Genomic DNA, 19,587 nt, shown 5'->3' on the forward strand with positions numbered 1-19,587 from the left:
GAACAATTTTGTTCTAATAGCTCTTGTGGCTCATTTCGGTACTCAGTTTCCACCACCAGCGTCACTTAGAAGGCCTGGTCAACGACCGGGCCGCGGGGACGCTAAGCCCCGGAAGCACCTCAAGGTAACCTTGTTCATGTGATATGAACAAGATGAGTACAGTGTGTGTCAAGAACAGAATAATTACTCCTGCAAAGCAGTCTGTTCTGGTCTGCTCTGTCTATTCCTCTGAGTATTTTGTATGTAGTAATCATTTCTTTCTGGTTTTCTCTTCACTACTGTCAGGCTTAACTCCTTTAGTGTTTCCTTGTTCGGTCATGGCTCTCAACTTTGAGACTAGTCTTGTGGCATTCATCTTAACTTTCTCAGTCTTTATTTGGTGTTTAGATTAGGACTTCAGACTGGTGCTGCATATTCCAGAATTGGTCTGACGAATGTGATATACAAAATCTTGAACGATTCTGTTTAAAAACTGTAAAGCCTGATATTAGTCAACCCTCATATCGTATTTATCCTCATAATTTGTACATAAACAGGGAACATAGAGAGGAACAACTCTATCCCCCAAAGTCAATTGGTTGGCCTGACAGCTGAGTGAACAGCGCTCGGGATTCGTAGTCCTAAGCTTCCGGGTTCGATCCCCGGTAGAAGCGGAAACAAACAGGCAGAGTTTCTTTCACTCTGATGCCCCTGTTCACATAGCAGTAAATAGGTACCTGGGAGTTAGACAGCTGCTACGGGCTGCTTCCTGGGGGGGGGGGGGGGGGGGGTGTAACAAAAAGGAGGCCTGGTCGAGGACCGGGCCGCGGGGACGCTAACCCCCGAAATCATCTCAAGGTAAGGTAACTCCCCATAATGTCTTCAAGGCTAACCGGAAAGGCAAGATCCATAGTCATATAATCGAGGCTACACTTTCTCCTGTTTGCCTATTTTAATCGGTATTTGACATTTGTGTGAACGTACAAATTTACTGGAAGTAGGAGCCGGAGGCCCAGTAATACTAGATGCCTCAGGATCAAGATGAGGGAATCTTCTCTTACAAGTGAGAGAGAAAATGGTATGATTCTCAACACACAAAATGGTTCACTCGCAGAAAACACTCCATGATGACAGGTATGTCCCAGCTGGAGGAACCTCACTGTTGTAGCCACGGAAGGTGCGGAGAGAGAGGGAGGGAGAGGGAGAGGGAGAGAGAGAGAGAGAGAGAGAGAGAGAGAGAGAGAGAGAGAGAGAGAGAGAGAGAGAGAGAGAGAGAGAGAGAGAGAGAGAGAGAGAGAGAGAGAAAGAGAGAGAGAGAGAGAGAGAGAGAGAGAGAGAGAGAGAGAGAGAGAGAGAGAGAGAGAGAGAGAGAGAGAGAGAGAGAGAGAGAGAGAGAGAGACAGACAGACAGACAGACAGACAGACAGACAGACAGACAGACAGAGAGCACATTTAGGTACATCTGCATCTGTGTAGCTGCCCTAGACTATATGAAGGGGAGTACAGTGTGTGTCAAGAACTAGCTGCCCTAGACTATATGAAGGGAAGTACAGTGTGTGTCAAGAACTAGCTGCCCTAGACTATATGAAGGGGAGTACAGTGTGTGTCAAGAACTAGCTGCCCTAGACTATATGAAGGGGAGTACAGTGTGTGTCAAGAACTAGCTGTCCTAGACTATATGAAGAAGAGTACAGTGTGTGTCAAGAACTAGCTGCCCTAGACTATATGAAGGGGAGTACAGTGTGTGTCAAGAACTAGCTGCCCTAGACTATATGAAAGGGAGTACAGTGTGTGTCAAGAACTAGCTGCCCTAGACTATATGAAGGGGAGTACAGTGTGTCAAGAACTAGCTGCCCAAGACTATATGAAGGGAAGTACAGTGTGTGTCAAGAACTAACTACCTTAGACTATATGAAGAGGAGTACAGTGTGTGTCAAGAACTAACTACCTTAGACTATATGAAGAGGAGTACAGTGTGTGTCAAGAACTAACTACCTGATGCTAAACACCATCACACAGGATGGTCAGTCACACAGGGCCATGTGTTCAGTAGCCTACACTGGCATACGTCTAGAATATTACTGATCACTGAGATTATTTTTATCAGCCTTGTCCGTAGGTTTGGCAGATAGCATGTATACATCATGGAATGTGATGATCCCATGCTATAAAGTGGTGATCCATGCTATAATGTGGTGATCCATGCTATAATATAGTGACCCATGCTATAATATAGTGACCCATGCTATAATATAGTGACCAAATATTATAACGTACATTGTAGTCTGTGACTAAACATTTATATTCATTGTCGTCGTATTCTCCAGCGGGAGAGGGTAGGGAAGACATGCATGCCTCAGTGAGGAGAGCCTGGGCACTTCCGGGAGGTGCCCGGAAGTGCCCAGGCCGCCCTATGCTAATGAAAACAGCCTACCCGGCGAGGACGCCTGGCTCGTTACCCTCCCCCTCGACCTTGCCCGAAACGGTCTCGGTATTACCAATAACTTCCTGTGCCCAAAATGATTTTCAATCGAAGTGGACATTTTCAGAAGTGAATTCATGTCTTCGTTAAACCGTAGCTCTTGACTCCACGCCTCAGGAGACAATCTTAATCCTGCCTTTCACAGATGCTAAATAAAGATTTATGGAGAGAGCAGACATTGCAAGCAGACAATGGGAGATGACTCCATTGTCTGCGGTCAACCTGCCCTCTTAAAAAATAACGTCACTTTTTGGCCGTTTGCCCGTATGGCCGAAAGTGGATGTAATTTGAAAATGAAAATAAATTTGGGATTTTTATTGTCAACAACAGTAAGTTAAGGGTCCTCTGGTAGGTTAGGTGGGCAGGAAATATCTCATACAGTTTCAAATTTTTATGAAAAATGTTAATTGAAAGTTTCCTCTTCTAACCTTTCCGAGTAGGCCGGACGACTCAAACAGAAAACGGGACAATACGTCACTTTTGTGAGTCGATTTCATTTCAAATTACGTCCAAATTTGGCCATAGTGCGCAAACGAGCCAAAAGCGACGTTATTTTTAAGAGGACGGGTTGCTGGGTCACCTAGTAATTGAATATATTAGTATCCTAGTAATATTAATAACATAATTTTACTATAAAATAATAACAAGAATTAATACATTTCGTTATTAATAATGGTAAATACGATATATAAATCACAATGATAATGTGATGCACGTTAATGTGATTTCTTTGTGCATTGATAAGTAATAAAAATTTAATAATATTTATTGATTTTTTTTATATTTACATTGTAAATTCATATTATATCTAATGATAAATATAAAACAAATATTTAATTTAATAAAAATATTTAAATTAAATTAATATAATAAAAATATTTAATATAATAAAAAATATTTAATATAAAAATATTTTAACAAAAATAGTTAATATAATAAAAATATTAATAAAAAGTTTAACATACAAAAAAAGTGTTAAATATAACAAAAATAAAAACATTAAATAAATTTTGTTAATAAAATAAAATAAAAATATTAATATAAATATTGAATACAGTAGTACAAAACATATGAAATATAATAACAATAAAAGTATTCAATAATAAATATGTTGAAAACCAAACAAATATGTTGACCAAAACAAATAATAATAATAATAATAATAATAATAATAATAATAATAATAATAAAATTATGAAACGCAATTTGGCAGGTGACTTAAAATATTCTGACCCTGAACAATTAAAACATATTGACAATGAACAGCTAACGAGACAGACAAACAGCACCACATACACAACCAGTTGAGTACAACTAGGTGAGTACATAATGTGCCCGCATGCTGTAATAAACTGTACAGAAAAAACAGTTAACTGTACTGTTCTAGTTTTACAAACTGTTCTATAAACACATTGTAAACTGAATGTTCTTGAGGAGGCCTGGTCGACGACCGGGCCGCGGGGACGCTAAGCCCCGGAAACACCGCAAGGTAACCCAATGTGATATAAAGAGACTCTCCAGCACATGTGGGATATGGCTGGACTGTATATGGTCTACAAGGTTTACACAAGGCATACATATACCACCCCCATTTAGCTTCCCTGTAAGCCCTTAAAAGTAAATAATCGAAGCAGTTCTGCGGCGACCAATCGACTTGATTGTTCGACTTGGTCCAAGACGGACCGAAACGTCGTCGTCTCATCTTCTGACGTGTGGTTTGGTGATGATATCTTCAGGCACGTTATTGTGACTCCTCGTCTACAAAGCTGCGACCTGTGACACTCAGGTCTCAGGTATGGTTCTTCCCTTTCACCAACAGACCAATTTCGATGATCTTATCACCCGAAATACGCACAATTTTGCAACCCAATTTGGCAAAAGGCTGGCAACCGACTTATTTATAACAGATCAAAAATCTTATGAATGAATGTTTGACAACGTACAACAGTATGCAATAAAGGCATAGAATCCCGCACTCCTCACAGATAACCACACAAAAAAGTGAAGTTCTAGCTGGCAAATTTCAAGGGAAACTCCAAAATAAACTTCAAACACTAAAACCTTACCTAAAATAATACTAATAAAATACTAATAATAATAATAATAATACTAATAATAATAATAATAATAATAATAATAATAATAATAATAATAATAATAATAATAATAATAATAATAATAATAATAAAACATTTCACAATTACCTTCATATATTTAACTCTGATCTTTTCTTCTTGAGGTTATCTTGAGATGATTTCGGAGCTTAGCGTCCCCGCGGCCCGGTCCTCGACCAGGCCTCCTTTTTGTTACACACCCCCAGGAAGCAGCCCGTAGCAGCTGTCTAACTCCCAGGTACCTATTTACTCCTAGCTGAACAGGGGCATCAAGATGAAAGAAACTACCCATTTGTTTCCGCCTCCGCCGGGGACCGAACCCAGGAACCCTAGGACTACGAACCCCGAGCGCTGCCAACTCAGCCGTCAGGCCCCTGATAGCCAGGAATAAATTAAATATCATCATTAAGGTCGTATAAGGAACACACATAGAAGTTGTTGACATGACTACAAGTTTCTCTCTCTCTCCTCTGAGGCTTGAAGCGTACCCAGAGATCCTTCACTGGGGAGAGGCAAATAATCACGGTTGATATATTTAATTCGTTAACGTTCGGGCCGGGGCACGGAGGCACGGGTGTCGGTGAGAGCCGTGTCGATCTCTTAGGACTTGAATTAAGTGCCGGAAACTTGCACCATTTGGCCCACCTTGCTGTTGGCACTCTCCCTCTCCACAAATATACCCCAAATTACGGTGTGAAGGTTCACCAGCTCCCGTGAAGCGGGTCTTACGATGTGAAGAGTTCACCAGCTCCCGTGAAGCGGGTCTTACGATGTAAGAGATTCATCAGTACAAATAATTTTCATTTTTTATACAGAAATTAATTACAGTTACCTGGAAGGAATCAGCTGTCTCTTCCCAGTTAATATTTATAAAGAGTAGAGAGAGCACTGTCCCCAGTTCAGCCAACACTACACTCAGGTTATCTACACACTAACTATCCAACTCAGACCTGACTGGGATGAAGAGACGGAAGAAGATAGGTAGGAAGAGGGGAGAGATTGGGAGAGGAGGGAGTGTGAGGGAGAGGATGGAAAGGAGAAGAGTAATCTTCTTTGGGGAAAAGTTGAAGACCCGAGATGGGGGGAGATTGAGAGAGAAGGGAAGAGAGAGAGACATAACGGGGGAGAGAGAGAATCAGACGTGTCTCGCTACGAACCTGCTCTCAGACGAACAAATCCACAAGGGCCCGTGACGAGGATTCGAACCTGCGTCCGGGAGCATCCCAGACACTGCCTTACATGCTCTCAGACCTCAGCCTCACTGGGCTTGTTGCTCGCGGTGTCGCCAGACCGCTGAGCGCCACCTCCAACCTGGGGGTTTGTAGGGGTCGCAGAGTGAACACCACCACTGGTAGGAGAACACCAACCAACCTGTATCCTAGAAGCAGCGCGTGGCGGCGGGCGGGAGTCTGGCCATCGCTGGCCAGCTGGGCTACCAACCCCTCGCCTGCGGGCCGGACACCAAGTCAACTCTGAATTTATTGAGTGTTTTGGGCCACACCATCGCCAACATAACAATGCCAATTGAGAGCAAAATATCTACCGTTTTGCAGGATAAATGGAGGGAAATGAGAGCCGCAACACACACGTCTTTCATTAGTGAACCGGTATTACCTGTCCGGCCCGCGGTAATGATATGCATGAACCGACCGACTCTATGCCAATGAGATGTTTTCCATTTGTCTTAAATCTAATTTCCGCTATTTTTAATATAATTTGTTTTTGTTTTTTTTTACTTCTTTGTCCCAGCGAGCGGCCAGAGGTTGGAAACCGAACCCAACCGGAGTATGAGATACGACCCCCCTGGAGCCTTGTCAGGGAGGCGAGATACCTTTGTGTGTGGAGGCTGCAAAGTATATATTATTGGTTATCTTATTGGTTATCTTACTGGTTATCCAGCATCATATAATGTGAACTGTCACCAGCTCTCTCTCAGATATCATGCTTCTCCTTAGCTATCGTGTACTAGATCACAGTTCACCATGGTATAGTGTGACCATGGGTACAGTGTGACCATGGGTACAGTGTGACCATGGGTACAGTGACCATGTATACAGTGACCATGGGTATAGTGACCATGGGTACAGTGACCATGGGTAGTGACCATGGGTATAGTGACCATGGGTACAGTGACCATGGGTACAGTGACCATGGGTACAGTGACCACGGGTACAGTGACCATGGGTACAGTGACCATGGGTACAGTGACCATGGGTACAGTGACCATGGGTACAGTGACCATGGGTACAGTGTGACCATGGGTACAGTGACCATGGGTACAGTGACCATGGGTACAGTGACCATGGGTAGTGACCATGGGTATAGTGACCATGGGTACAGTGACCATGGATACAGTAACCATGGGTACATTGACTATGGTACAGTGTGACCATGGGTACAGTGTGACCATGGGTACAGTGTGACCATGGGCACAGTGAGACCATGGGTACAGTATGACCATGGCTACAGTGACCATGGGTACAGTGTGACCATGGGTACAATGACCATGGCACAGTGTGACCATGGATACAGTGTGACCATGGCTACAGTAACCATGGATACAGTGACCATGGGTACAGTGTGACCATGGGTACAGTGTGACCATGGATACAGTGACCATGGGTAAAGTGACCATGGCTACAGTGACCATGGGTACAGTGTGACCATGGGTAAAGTGACCATGGCTACAGTGACCATGGGTACAGTGTGACCATGGGTAAAGTGACCATGGCTACAGTGACCATGGGTACAATATGACCACAGTTACCAGCCAGGCCACAGACGGGACTCACCATCTAGAATACCGGCCAGTAGCCATCGCCTAGAGCGCTGGCTGCTTCCCTCTGGCGGTCACTTTGCATACTACGCCCCTAAAACCATTTGGAAGCGGACGCGGGAATAATCCAGGCAGTTGTCAGGCGGGAGATTACACTCCTCATGCATATACATTGGTATTTACAGGTATTTATGTCTTTTTGTTAGAAGGAAGGAAGAGGAGAAATGACGAAGAGGGAATGAAGGGAATTATTTCTTGCGAAAACCAGGCAATATCAGCGTCTGGGTTATTAATGATATGGGGACGAAGGGTCCTCTTGTAAGTCACGCTAATATGTGGGAGATCACTGTGATGATGGCTCTCTTGGGGCCCACGGCCGTCGGTTGGGGGCCCGGGCATCGCTGGGAGCCCGGGCATCGTTAGGGACCCGGTAATGCTTGGGGCACGGGTATTGCTTGGGGCTCGGGCATCACTAGGGCCCCGGGCATCGCTAGGGCCCCGGGCATCACTAGGGGCCCGGGCATCACTAGGGGCTCGGGTATCACTAGGGCCCCGGGCATCACTAGGGGCCCGGGCATCACTAGGGGCCCGGGTATCGCTAGGGCCCCGGGCATCACTAGGGGCCCGGGCATCACTAGGGGCCCGGGCATCACTAGGGTCCCGGGCATCACTAGGGGCCCGGGCATCACTAGGGGCCCGGGTATCACTAGGGGCCCGGGCATCACTAGGGGCCCGGGCATCACTAGGGTCCCGGGCATCACTAGGGGCCCGGGCATCACTAGGGGCCCGGGCATCACTAGGGGCCCGGGCATCACTAGGGGCCCGGGCATCACTAGGGGCCCGGGCATCACTAGGGGCCCGGGCATCACTAGGGGCCAGGGCATCGCTAGGGGCCCGGGCATCACTAGGGGCCCGGGCATCACTAGGGGCCCGGGCATCACTAGGGACCCGGGCATCACTAGGGGCCAGGGCATCGCTAGGGGCCCGGGCATCACTAGGGGCCCGGGCATCGCTAGGGACCCGGGCATAGGGACCTGGGCCACCTCCACTCTACAGTCCCTGTTTTTTATTGCATAAATTAATTTAAAATTGCATAGTTATTCTGTAGCTCACATTTGTGTTTGATAATGTGTACCCCAGTGTACAGGAGTGTCTCAGTGTACAGGAGTGTCCCAGTGTACAGGAGTGTCCCAGTGTACAGGAGTGTCTCAGTGTACAGGAGTGTCCCAGTGTACAGGAGTGTCTCAGTGTACAGGAGTGTCCCAGTGTACAGGAGTGTCCCAGTGTACAGGAGTGTCCCAGTGTACAGGAGTGTCTCAGTGTACAGGAGTGTCCCAGTGTACAGGAGTGTCTCAGTGTACAGGAGTGTCTCAGTGTACAGGAGTGTCCCAGTGTACAGGAGTGTCTCAGTGTACAGGAGTGTCCCAGTGTACCCCAGTGTACAGGAGTGTCCCAGTGTACAGGAGTGTCCCAGTGTACAGGAGTGTCCCAGTGTACAGGAGTGTCCCAGTGTGCAGGAGTGTCCCAGTGTACAGGAGTGTCTCAGTGTACAGGAGTGTCTCAGTGTACAGGAGTGTCCCAGTGTACAGGAGTGTCCCAGTGTACAGGAGTGTCCCAGTGTACAGGAGTGTCCCAGTGTGCAGGAGTGTCCCAGTGTACAGGAGTGTCTCAGTGTACAGGAGTGTCTCAGTGTACAGGAGTGCCCCAGTGTACAGGAGTGTCTCAGTGTACAGGAGTGTCTCAGTGTACAGGAGTGTCCCAGTGTACAGGAGTGTCCCAGTGTACAGGAGTGTCCCAGTGTACAGGAGTGTCCCAGTGTACAGGAGTGTCCCAGTGTACAGGAGTGTCTCAGTGTACAGGAGTGTCTCAGTGTACAGGAGTGTCCCAGTGTACCCCAGTGTACAGGAGTGTCCCAGTGTACAGGAGTGTCCCAGTGTACAGGAGTGTCCCAGTGTACAGGAGTGTCCCAGTGTACAGGAGTGTCTCAGTGTACAGGAGTGTCTCAGTGTACAGGAGTGTCCCAGTGTACCCCAGTGTACAGGAGTGTCCCAGTGTACAGGAGTGTCCCAGTGTACAGGAGTGTCTCAGTGTACAGGAGTGTCCCAGTGTACAGGAGTGTCTCAGTGTACAGGAGTGTCTCAGTGTACAGGAGTGTCCCAGTGTACAGGAGTGTCTCAGTGTACAGGAGTGTCCCAGTGTACCCCAGTGTACAGGAGTGTCTCAGTGTACAGGAGTGTCCCAGTGTACAGGAGTGTCTCAGTGTACAGGAGTGTCTCAGTGTACAGGAGTGTCTCAGTGTATCCCAGTGTACAAGAGTGTCTCAGAGTATACCAGTATACAGGAGTATCCCAGTGTACAAGAGTGTCTCAGAGCATACCAGTATACAGGAGTATCCCAGTGTACAAGAGTGTCTCAGAGTATACCAGTGTACAAGAGTGTCTCAGAGTATACCAGTATACAGGAGTATCCCAGTGTACAAGAGTGTCTCAGTGTATCCCAGTGTACAAGAGTGTCTCAGAGTATACCAGTGTACAAGAGTGTCTCAGAGTATACCAGTATACAGGAGTATCCCAGTGTACAAGAGTGTCATATGGACAATGAACCATACAATCCTACCCAGCTTCAGGTCAGCCGTCGTCCAGTGAACCGGTAATTTACAATCATTTCCATTCTAGGACGATTGGAAGCCCCTATTACAAATCCCTATTAATGGAAAGGCCACGGGAATGGAGGTGTGGTAATGTTGGGTGCCCATCCTCGCAACCTTGCCATGTTGGGTGGGCGAGAGGGAAGAGCTGCTGCCCACTGCTGCCCACAGCTGCCCACAGCTGCCCACCCAGCCCAGCTGCTCACCTAGGTCAGCTGCCAGCCCAGCTGCAAGGATCCTCTGCTATTACCCCTCCCAGGACATACATATACAATTATTAAATTATTAAACGTTTGATTTCGTGGAGCCAAGCAGCAGCGAGCCTTCCTCGCGAGTATAGAGTAATGACAGACTGATGTTACAAAAGGCACCGGACATTTACATAGCGGGGGGGGGGTGGGGGGGGGGGGAAATAACACGCATTGTGTTGCATGGAGACAATTGGGGTCGTGAAACCTGTTGTTGAAACAGTGGTGTAAAAAGAGTGGTGGAGACACACCAATCAGTAGGGAGCGGTGTGAGGATTGAGAGGCAGAGTATCCACCTCACACTAGGGGACCACTGTCGTACTTACCCACTCATGATATAATAATAATAATTGAAGTAGCATTAATATATATTAATTTCTCAGTAGTGCGCAAAGGAATAAGGTCAATAGTAGGTAATGTGCAGCGCTGCCGCTGGCAACACTGGGAACATATATATATATATATATATATATATATATATATATATATATATATATATATATATATATATATATATATATGCGAACAAGCCTGAATGGTCCCCAGGACAATATGCAACTGAAATATATATATATGCAACATATATATATATATATATATATATATATATATATATATATATATATATATATATATATATATATATATGTGTGTGTGTGTGTGTGTGTGTGTGTGTGTGTCTGTGTGTGTGTGTGTGTGTGTGTCTGTGTGTGTGTGTGTGTGTGTGTGTGTGTGTGTGTGTGTGTGTCTGTGTGTGTGTGTCTGTGTGTGTGTGTCTGTGTGTGTGTGTCTGTGTGTGTGTGTGTGTGTGTGTGTGTGTGTGTGTGTGTGTGTGTGTGTGTGTGTGTGTGTGTGTGTGTGTCTGTGTGTGTGTGTCTGTGTGTGTGTGTCTGTGTGTGTGTGTGTGTGTGTGTGTGTGTGTGTGTGTGTGTGTGTGTGTGTGTGTGTGTGTGTGTGTGTGTGTGTGTGTGTGTGTCTGTGTGTGTGTGTCTGTGTGTGTGTGTCTGTGTGTGTGTGTGTGTGTGTGTGTGTCTGTGTGTGTGTGTGTGTGTGTGTGTGTGTGTGTGTGTGTGTGTGTGTGTGTGTGTGTGTGTGTGTCTGTGTGTGTGTGTCTGTGTGTGTGTGTCTGTGTGTGTGTGTGTGTGTGTGTGTGTGTGTGTGTGTGTGTGTGTGTCTGTGTGTGTGTGTGTGTGTGTGTGTGTGTGTGTGTGTGTGTGTGTGTGTGTGTGTGTGTGTGTGTGTGTGTGTGTGTGTGTGTGTGTGTGTGTGTGTGTGTGTGTGTGTGTGTGTGGTTTGCAAACTATGCAAGTTCCGGTTTGCCCAATAAGCTGAGTTTTCCTGAAGTTACATATTTAAAAAAATGATAAAGCTTTCCCTTATATTATATATGATTATTTTTTTATTTGAATTAAAAACGTAGAAATATGAGCAACCCTAACCTAACCTTCCTAACCTACCCTATCCTAACATTACCTAAACTAACATAACTAAGTCAGTAATTCATGTTCTTAATATAATAGTATAAATTTAAATAAACGAATTAGTTTTTTAATTAAATCTCTCTGCCTATTAGGCAAATCGGGACTTGCCTACTATGCCAAGTAGTACGTTCTGGCTATTAGGTACGACATATACATATATGTCGTACACAATAGCCTGAACCGCACTACTTGGCCTCGTATGCTAGGCCCGGTTTGCCTAACAGGCCGAGTGATTTTTGTTATTTTCAAATATTTCTTTCCAAATTGGTTTATTAAAATTAATAATATTATATAAAGAACATGAATTACTGAATTAGTTATGTTACGTTAGGATAGGTTAGGTTATGTTAGGTTTGATAAAATTTCTTAATTCAGTCTTAATTCAGATTAAAAACTTCAAATCATATATAATATTATGAAAGCATTATCATCACATAAGAAAAATATGTAGGATATAATACGTCAGAAAATTTCGGCTTGTTTGGCAACTTGGCCTATTAGGTACAACATATATACCAATACATATACATATATTAATAGTCTATATTAAAAACGGCTCAATATGTGTCCTACAACTGTCCCTATACAAGACTGTTTACCTCAGCGGTCAGTCGGTTACCCTGGCACTGTTGTTGTTGTTGTTTCTTGCTACTTGGAACAAAAAGTTTCAAGTTGCACGGGCTATGGTGAGCCCGTAACCCAGGCACTACTGGACGGCAGCTTTACTATTGGGCAAACTGTGATTACAGTAGGGTATGTTGTGTAGGCAAACTTTACAGTAGATGCAGACTGCACCTTCAGAAAGCTGAATTTGGAGTCTTGGCTAAGATTCCTGGCAGTACTTCATTATGAATGAAGTACGTTCCTTGAACACCACTGATAAGAGTTATCTCTGAATTTCACGATTTTTCGCATACATTTATATACTGACGCAAAGTATGTGCATAGATATACTAATACAGTTTACATTTAATCAAGTCTGCGCTAGACAGGTGAAGCAACGTATTGGGTGATCGAACGAGTTCTCGCTCAACAATAGCGTTCGTAATCAGTGACAATCTCACCATTAACTAAAACAACGGAAGTGGAGCTCAACGATCAGCTTCAACGACATAATTAAGTCCTCCCCTTATTTAACAACTGAATCCTGAATAAGGCATTGACTTAGCTGTATGCGTGATCTGCCGTAAGTAGCCCCGGGCGACGCCGGCATAATCATACAACGACCTTTTTTTGCGCGAAGTGTTTTTTACCATTGATGGAGTCAAGACTCCGCAATCCTGGGTCCAGATTCACGAACAAGTTCCTCAAGCACTTACGAACCTGTACATCTTTTCTCAATCGTTGGCGGCTTTGTTTACAATTAATAAACAGTTAATGAGCTCCGAAGCACCAGGAGGCTGTTTATAACAATAACAACAGTTGATTGGCAAGTTTTCACGCTGGTAAACTGTTTAATTAATGTAACCAAAGCCGTCAGAAATTGAGGAAAGATGTACACGTTCGTAAGTACCTGCGTAACTGCTTCGTGAATCTGGCCCGTGGAATGATCTAGCGGCAGTGGTCTCGTGCCCCGTGTCCGCATCAAGTGCGGCTGCGTCTAACATCACGCATGCGGCTCAGGTCTAATCATACAGTAAATAAATCGCTCAATTTGGTGTTGGATTTTGGTCCTCTGTTACTGTAACGCTGATGTCAATGCACAGGCAAGACTGGTCCTCGGTTCCACTGACGTCAATGAACAGAAATAAACAAAAATCGGCTTTTGAATTAGACGTTTAAAAGATTACGTTAGAAGCAGGGGTGTCGAAGTCTTCCAGGGGTGTCGAAGTCTTCCAGGGGTGTCGAAGTCTTCCAGGGGTGTCGAAGTCTTTCAGGGGTGTCGAAGTCTTCTTCCAGGGGTGTCGAAGTCTTCTTCCAGGGGTGTCGAAGTCTTCTTCCAGGGGTGTCGAAGTCTTCCAGGAGTGTCGAAGTCTTCCAGGGGTGTCGAAGTCTTCCAGGGGTGTCGAAGTCTTCTTCCAGGGGTGTCGAAGTCTTCCAGGGGTGTCGAAGTCTTCCAGGGGTGTCGAAGTCTTCCAGGGGTGTTGAAGTCTTCTTCCAGGGGTGTCGAAGTCTTCCAAGGGTGTCGAAGTCTTCCAGGGGTGTCGAAGTCTTCCAGGGGTGTCGAAGTCTTCCAAGGGTGTCGTAGTCTTCTTCCAGGGGTGTCGAAGTCTTCCAGGGGTGTCGAAGTCTTCCAGGGGTGTCCAAGTCTTCCAGGGGTGTCCAAGTCTTCCAGGGGTGTTGTAGTCTTCCAGGGGTGTCGAAGTCTTCCAGGGGTGTCGTAGTCTTCCAGGGGTGTCGTAGTCTTCTTCCAGGGGTGTCGTAGTCTTCCAGGGGTGTCGTAGTCTTCTTCCAGGAGTGTCCAAGTCTTCCAGGGGTGTCGAAGTCTTCCAGGGGTGTTGAAGTCTTCCAGGGGTGTTGTAGTCTTCTTCCAGGGGTGTCGAAGTCTTCCAAGGGTGTCGAAGTCTTCCAAGGGTGTCGTAGTCTTCTTCCAGGGGTGTCGTATTCTTCCAGGGGTGTTGTAGTCTTCTTCCAGGGGTGTTGTAGTCTTCCAGGGGTGTCGAAGTCTTCCAGGGGTGTCGTAGTCTTCTTCCAGGGGTGTCGAAGTCTTCCAAGGGTGTCGTAGTCTTCTTCCAGGGGTGTCGTAGTCTTCCAGGGGTGTTGTAGTCTTCTTCCAGGGGCGTTGTAGTCTTCCAGGGGTGTCGAAGTCTTCCAGGGGTGTTGTAGTCTTCCAGGGGTGTCGTAGTCTTCCAGGGGTGTTGTAGTCTTCCAGGGGTGTCGAAGTCTTCCAGGGGTGTTGTAGTCTTCCAGGGGTGTCGAAGTCTTCCAGGGGTGTTGTAGTCTTCCAGGGGTGTCGAAGTCTTCCAGGGGTGTTGTAGTCTTCCAGGGGTGTTGTAGTCTTCCAGGGGTGTTGTAGTCTTCCAGGGGTGTTGTAGTCTTCTTCCAGGGGTGTTGTAGTCTTCCAGGGGTGTTGTAGTCTTCCAGGGGTGTTGTAGTCTTCCAGGGGTGTCGTAGTCTTCTTCCAGGGGTGTCGAAGTCTTCCAGGGGTGTTGTAGTCTTCCAGGGGTGTTGTAGTCTTCCAGGGGTGTCGTAGTCTTCTTCCAGGGGTGTTGTAGTCTTCCAGGGGTGTTGAAGTCTTCCAGGGGTGTCGAAGTCTTCCAGGGGTGTCGAAGTCTTCCAAGGGTGTCGTAGTCTTCTTCCAGGGGTGTCGAAATCTTCCAGGGGTGTCGAAGTCTTCCAGGGGTGTCGTAGTCTTCTTCCAGGGGTGTTGTAGTCTTCCAGGGGTGTCGAAGTCTTCCAGGGGTGTTGTAGTCTTCCAGGGGTGTCGAAGTCTTCCAGGGGTGTCGTAGTCTTCCAGGGGTGTCGAAGTCTTCCAAGGGTGTCGTAGTCTTCTTCCAGGGGTGTCGTAGTCTTCCAGGGGTGTCGAAATCTTCCAGGGGTGTCGAAGTCTTCCAGGGGTGTTGTAGTCTTCCAGGGGTGTCGAAGTCTTCCAGGGGTGTCGTAGTCTTCCAGGGGTGTCGAAGTCTTCCAGGGGTGTTGTAGTCTTCCAGGGGGGTTGTAGTCTTCCAGGGGTGTTGAGGTCTTCTTCCATGGGTGTCGCGAAGTCTTCCAGGGGTGTCGAAGTCTTCCAGGGGTGTTGTAGTGTTCCAGGGGTGTCGAAGTCTTCCAGGAGTGTCGAAGTCTTCCAGGGGTGTTGTAGTGTTGCAGGGGTGTCGAAGTCTTCCAGGGGTGTCGAAGTCTTCCAGGGGTGTTGTAGTGTTCCAGGGGTGTCGAATTCTTCCAAGGGTGTCGCAGACGTCTCAAGATGTGTTAGATCACACACAATCTCTCGAGGTATTGTCTTAGTTTTCCTTGATATAAGTAAGATTCGTGCCAATCACTGACCGAACCCTCGCTTTCATGTTCAGAAGTACACTCCAGAACGAATCTCCTCTACGTTCCAGCACGAATCTTTTCTATGTTCCAGCACGAATCTCCTCTACGTTCCAGCACGAATCTTTTCTATGTTCCAGCACGAATCTTCTCTACGTTCCAGCACGAATCTTCTCTACCTTGTTCACGTGCTTCTTCACCAGTCTGGTGGCATACCTTAGAACTTTCTCAAAATTTAGTCAGGTGCTTTACTAGATATGGACTCCATGCTGGAGCTGCATACTTCGGGATTGGTCTGACATATGTGGTATAAAGGTCTTAAATGATTCCTTACACAAGTTTCTAAAGGCAGGTCTTGTGTTGGCCAACGTAGCATATGCCGCTGATTATGTCATCTTGATGTGGGCTTTAAGGGATAAGTCTGGCGTGATATCAACTTCAAGGTGTCTCTCTCTCTCTATCAGCTTCTTGGAGAATTTTATGTCCCAAATGGTACCTAGTATCTGGCATCCTGCTCCCTACACGTATTACTTTACATTTGCTCGGGTTAAACTCTTACAACCATTTGTTGGACCATTCCTTCAGTTTGTCCAGGTCATCTTTTGGCCTCATGCTGTCCTCCGCTGTCTTAATCCTCCTCATAAATTTTAGCATCACCAGCAAACATTGAGAGGAATGAGTCTATACCCTCTGGAAGATCACTTACATATATAAAAAAACAGGATAGGTCTGAGTACAGAGCCCTGTAGGACTCCACAAATGACATTACACCGTCATGAGACCTCACCCTTCACAGTAACTCTCCTTCCTATTGCTTAGTTACTTCGTTATCCACTAGAGCACCCTGCCAATTACTCCTGCAGTTACTCCAACTTATGTACCAGCCTCTTCTGGGGTACTGTGTCAAAAGCTTTTCGACAGTCCAAGAAAATACAGAATACCCACCCTTTTCTTTCTTGCTTAATCTTTGTCACCTAGTCGAAGAATTCTATTAGAGCTGTGAGGCAAGATTTCCCATCCCAAACCCATATTGGTGTGTAACGAAGTCATGGAGAGTGGCATGCAAAGTGCTTCTGCACACTCTTTTAGCATTCATGGAGAGATACCTCTTAACCTCATCTCTGGTAATTTTGAACCCTTCCAAAGCTGTATGGTTTGTTGCCACTACTCATAATCCACGGATCTCTCCTCGTTCTACTGTGAAGACCTCCTGGAAACTCTCTTTGAGTTCTTCACACACCTCTGTCATTCTCTGTGAACCTGTCCTTGCCTCACTCAGTTTCATTACTTGTTCTTTCACAGTTGTATTTTTCCTTATGTGACTGTGGAGCAGTCTTGGGTCGATCTTGGCTTTATTTGCAATGTAATTTTCATACTGACTCTCTGCTCACACTGAGGTATTCCTTCCTGGCCCTCTGGTGCTTCCCTCTGCTCTCTGGCATTCTGTTATTTCTGTAGGTCCTCCACGCCCTTGTAATTGAGTGCCTTGGTTCCTCGCATTCCATATTAAACCATAGATTCCTCTGTTGGCTCACATTCTTTTCTTTTTGGGGCGTGATAAACTTATTTACTGTCTCCCTACACTTTTGTGTGACTTAATCACTCATGTCTTGTACAGACTGTACTCTGGGTTCTGTTTTCCACGGTATTTCTGTTAAGAATTTTCTCATCTCTACATATTTCCCTTTCGGTATACCAGCCCTTTGCCATCTGGGATGGGACGGGGAAAAGGAATGGTGCCCAACCACTTGGTCAGTCGGGGATTGAACGTCGACCTGCATGAAGCGAGACCGTCGCTCTACCGACCAGTCCAAATGGTTGGGATATAGAAAATACGAGTACACAGTTTGTTTGGTAATCTATAGGGAAGGGGGAGTTGAATGCGTAACATGATATTTGACAAGAAACGAATATGAAGTCAGATGATGTAATATCATCCAGGTAACTTAGCAAAGTGCTGTAAAATAATTAACTGTAAGATAGACATCCTCTGGAAGTTGCAGAGGATGTCGTTGAATCTAATTCCTCGTTAATTCCTCGTTGAATTGAATTCCTCGAGTCGCTAGACGTTCCGCTCACAGAGAGGCAGCACCGTTGAAAAAATATTGTGCACGTTCTGTAGGGGACTGTTGAGTAGTGCTTAATGAAGTTATTTACCCATTATGAATAAATAAGCTGGCTTAAACGGCCGTTATGTTAGCAGTGTAAACAAATGGTTGAAGTGGCCCAGATTCTCCCCTCAGGCTCACCATAGCCCGTGCTACATGGGAATTTTAACTGTTACTTTTTTACTTTAAAATTTTGACTACAAAAGCTGTGTGACTGATTCATCGAAACTGTGTAATTATTTCACTGAATCAGGTATACTGGACGACATTCTAACAATTTATCTAAAATTTGCTTGTCCATTTTAAAGAATGAAGAACAATTTTTTTTAAGCTTCATCTTTTATGAACCCATCTCGCCTGCCCTTGTGTGGCAGTGCACAATAGAAAGTTGAGTTTTCATATTCGTACATTGAAACGTGTATACTGTCTAATGTAGTTGACTGTAACCATGATATATATATATATATATATATATATATATATATATATATATATATATATATATATATATATATATATATATATATATATATATATATATATGTGTGTGTGTGTGAAGCACACACACACACACACACACACACACATGTGTGTGTGTGTGTGTGTGCTTCAGCCAACAGTTTAGACCTATTGTCTTGTGTATGACTCTCTGTCCTGTGTGACAGTGAATACCAGCATTATCCTCACTCTAACAAGACCTAATTGAATTCCTCAGATTAGGCAAAATTGTACTTAATTTTTGTCAAAAAAGATGTTAATAATAATAATAATAATAGTAACTAAATCTAAAACAACAACATCGACCCCCACGTTGACCCAGTGGTGTTGAGACCTTCATTAGAGACAAATAGGTACAGCTTACCGTTGCAACACCTTACAAGTTAAGTAAAGCAAGTAAAGTCTGTTGCAACACCCTACACCAGTGTTTCTAACCCGAGGTTCCGCGAGAATATTGTCAATGTTTATCTTTTGTGTTATCAGATATGATATGATTTTTTGAGGGATTAATAATTATACATTTTTTGAGATTAATAAATATATTATACAGTAATTTTGATGCATGGGGTTTCGTTGAGACGTGAAAATTATTTCAAGGGTTGCACAAGGGTAAAAATGTTTGAGAAATGTTGCCCTAGACTAATTATTACTGTGTTTGCATTGTTACTAAATGTATAATTATTTTATTTCATGTGTACTTTGTGAACTAAAGTGCCGCCACATCTTTGCTGATTTTGTACCTAGGCTTATTTTTTTCTGATGGTAATTACTTGAATAGTGATTAAATTTTGTGTGCCTTACCCAGTCGTTCCCGTACATTGAAATTGGGGATCATTGCTGGAATTTAAGTAAACTGTAATCACCCATTGATCTTCTTCTTAAAGTTATCTTGAGATGATTTCGGGGCTTTAGTGTCCCCGCGGCCCGGTCCTCGACCAGGCTTCCACCCCCAGGAAACCGCCCGTGATAGCTGACTAACTCCCAGGTACCTATTTTACAGCTAAAGACCTGTGTATAATCTCTCTCTATGAATGAAAGTTATACATCTTTCTTATAGTATTATTCCTTGTTACCATCTATGATTATGAGCTATATAACTGGCAGTAACACATTGTTTAGCAATAGGCTGGAATGAGTGCTGGGTCTATAGAAGGTAATTACTAATTACTAGTGCACTTAATCATAATAGCATTCCAGAAGGGTCAGTTCTGAAGCCAATCATATTCTTAGTCTATGTGAGTGGTCTCCTACAGAGGATAGAGTCCTTTCAATGTTCATTGAAGAAGCAAAAATTATGAGACCAAATGAAATGGAAAACTGCATGAAAATACAAGAGGACCTG

At 44.9% G+C, this 19,587-nt stretch overlaps 1 protein-coding gene across 1 annotated transcript; it reads right to left on the reverse strand.

Moving 5' to 3' along the window:
• Positions 1-7,540: 7,540 nt before the first annotated feature.
• Positions 7,541-19,080, reverse strand: LOC138361291 (nascent polypeptide-associated complex subunit alpha, muscle-specific form-like). Its single transcript, XM_069320661.1, has 3 exons — positions 19,047-19,080; positions 13,518-15,565; positions 7,541-8,401 (listed from the first exon to the last, which is right to left on the reverse strand). The coding sequence occupies exons 1-3, from the start codon at positions 19,078-19,080 to the stop codon at positions 7,541-7,543; spliced, it is 2,943 nt and encodes a 980-aa protein (XP_069176762.1).
• Positions 19,081-19,587: the final 507 nt, after the last annotated feature.

The sequence above is a fragment of the Procambarus clarkii genome, chromosome 8, assembly GCF_040958095.1.
Source record: "Procambarus clarkii isolate CNS0578487 chromosome 8, FALCON_Pclarkii_2.0, whole genome shotgun sequence".
In the NCBI taxonomy this organism is placed as follows: Eukaryota; Metazoa; Arthropoda; class Malacostraca; order Decapoda; family Cambaridae; genus Procambarus; species Procambarus clarkii.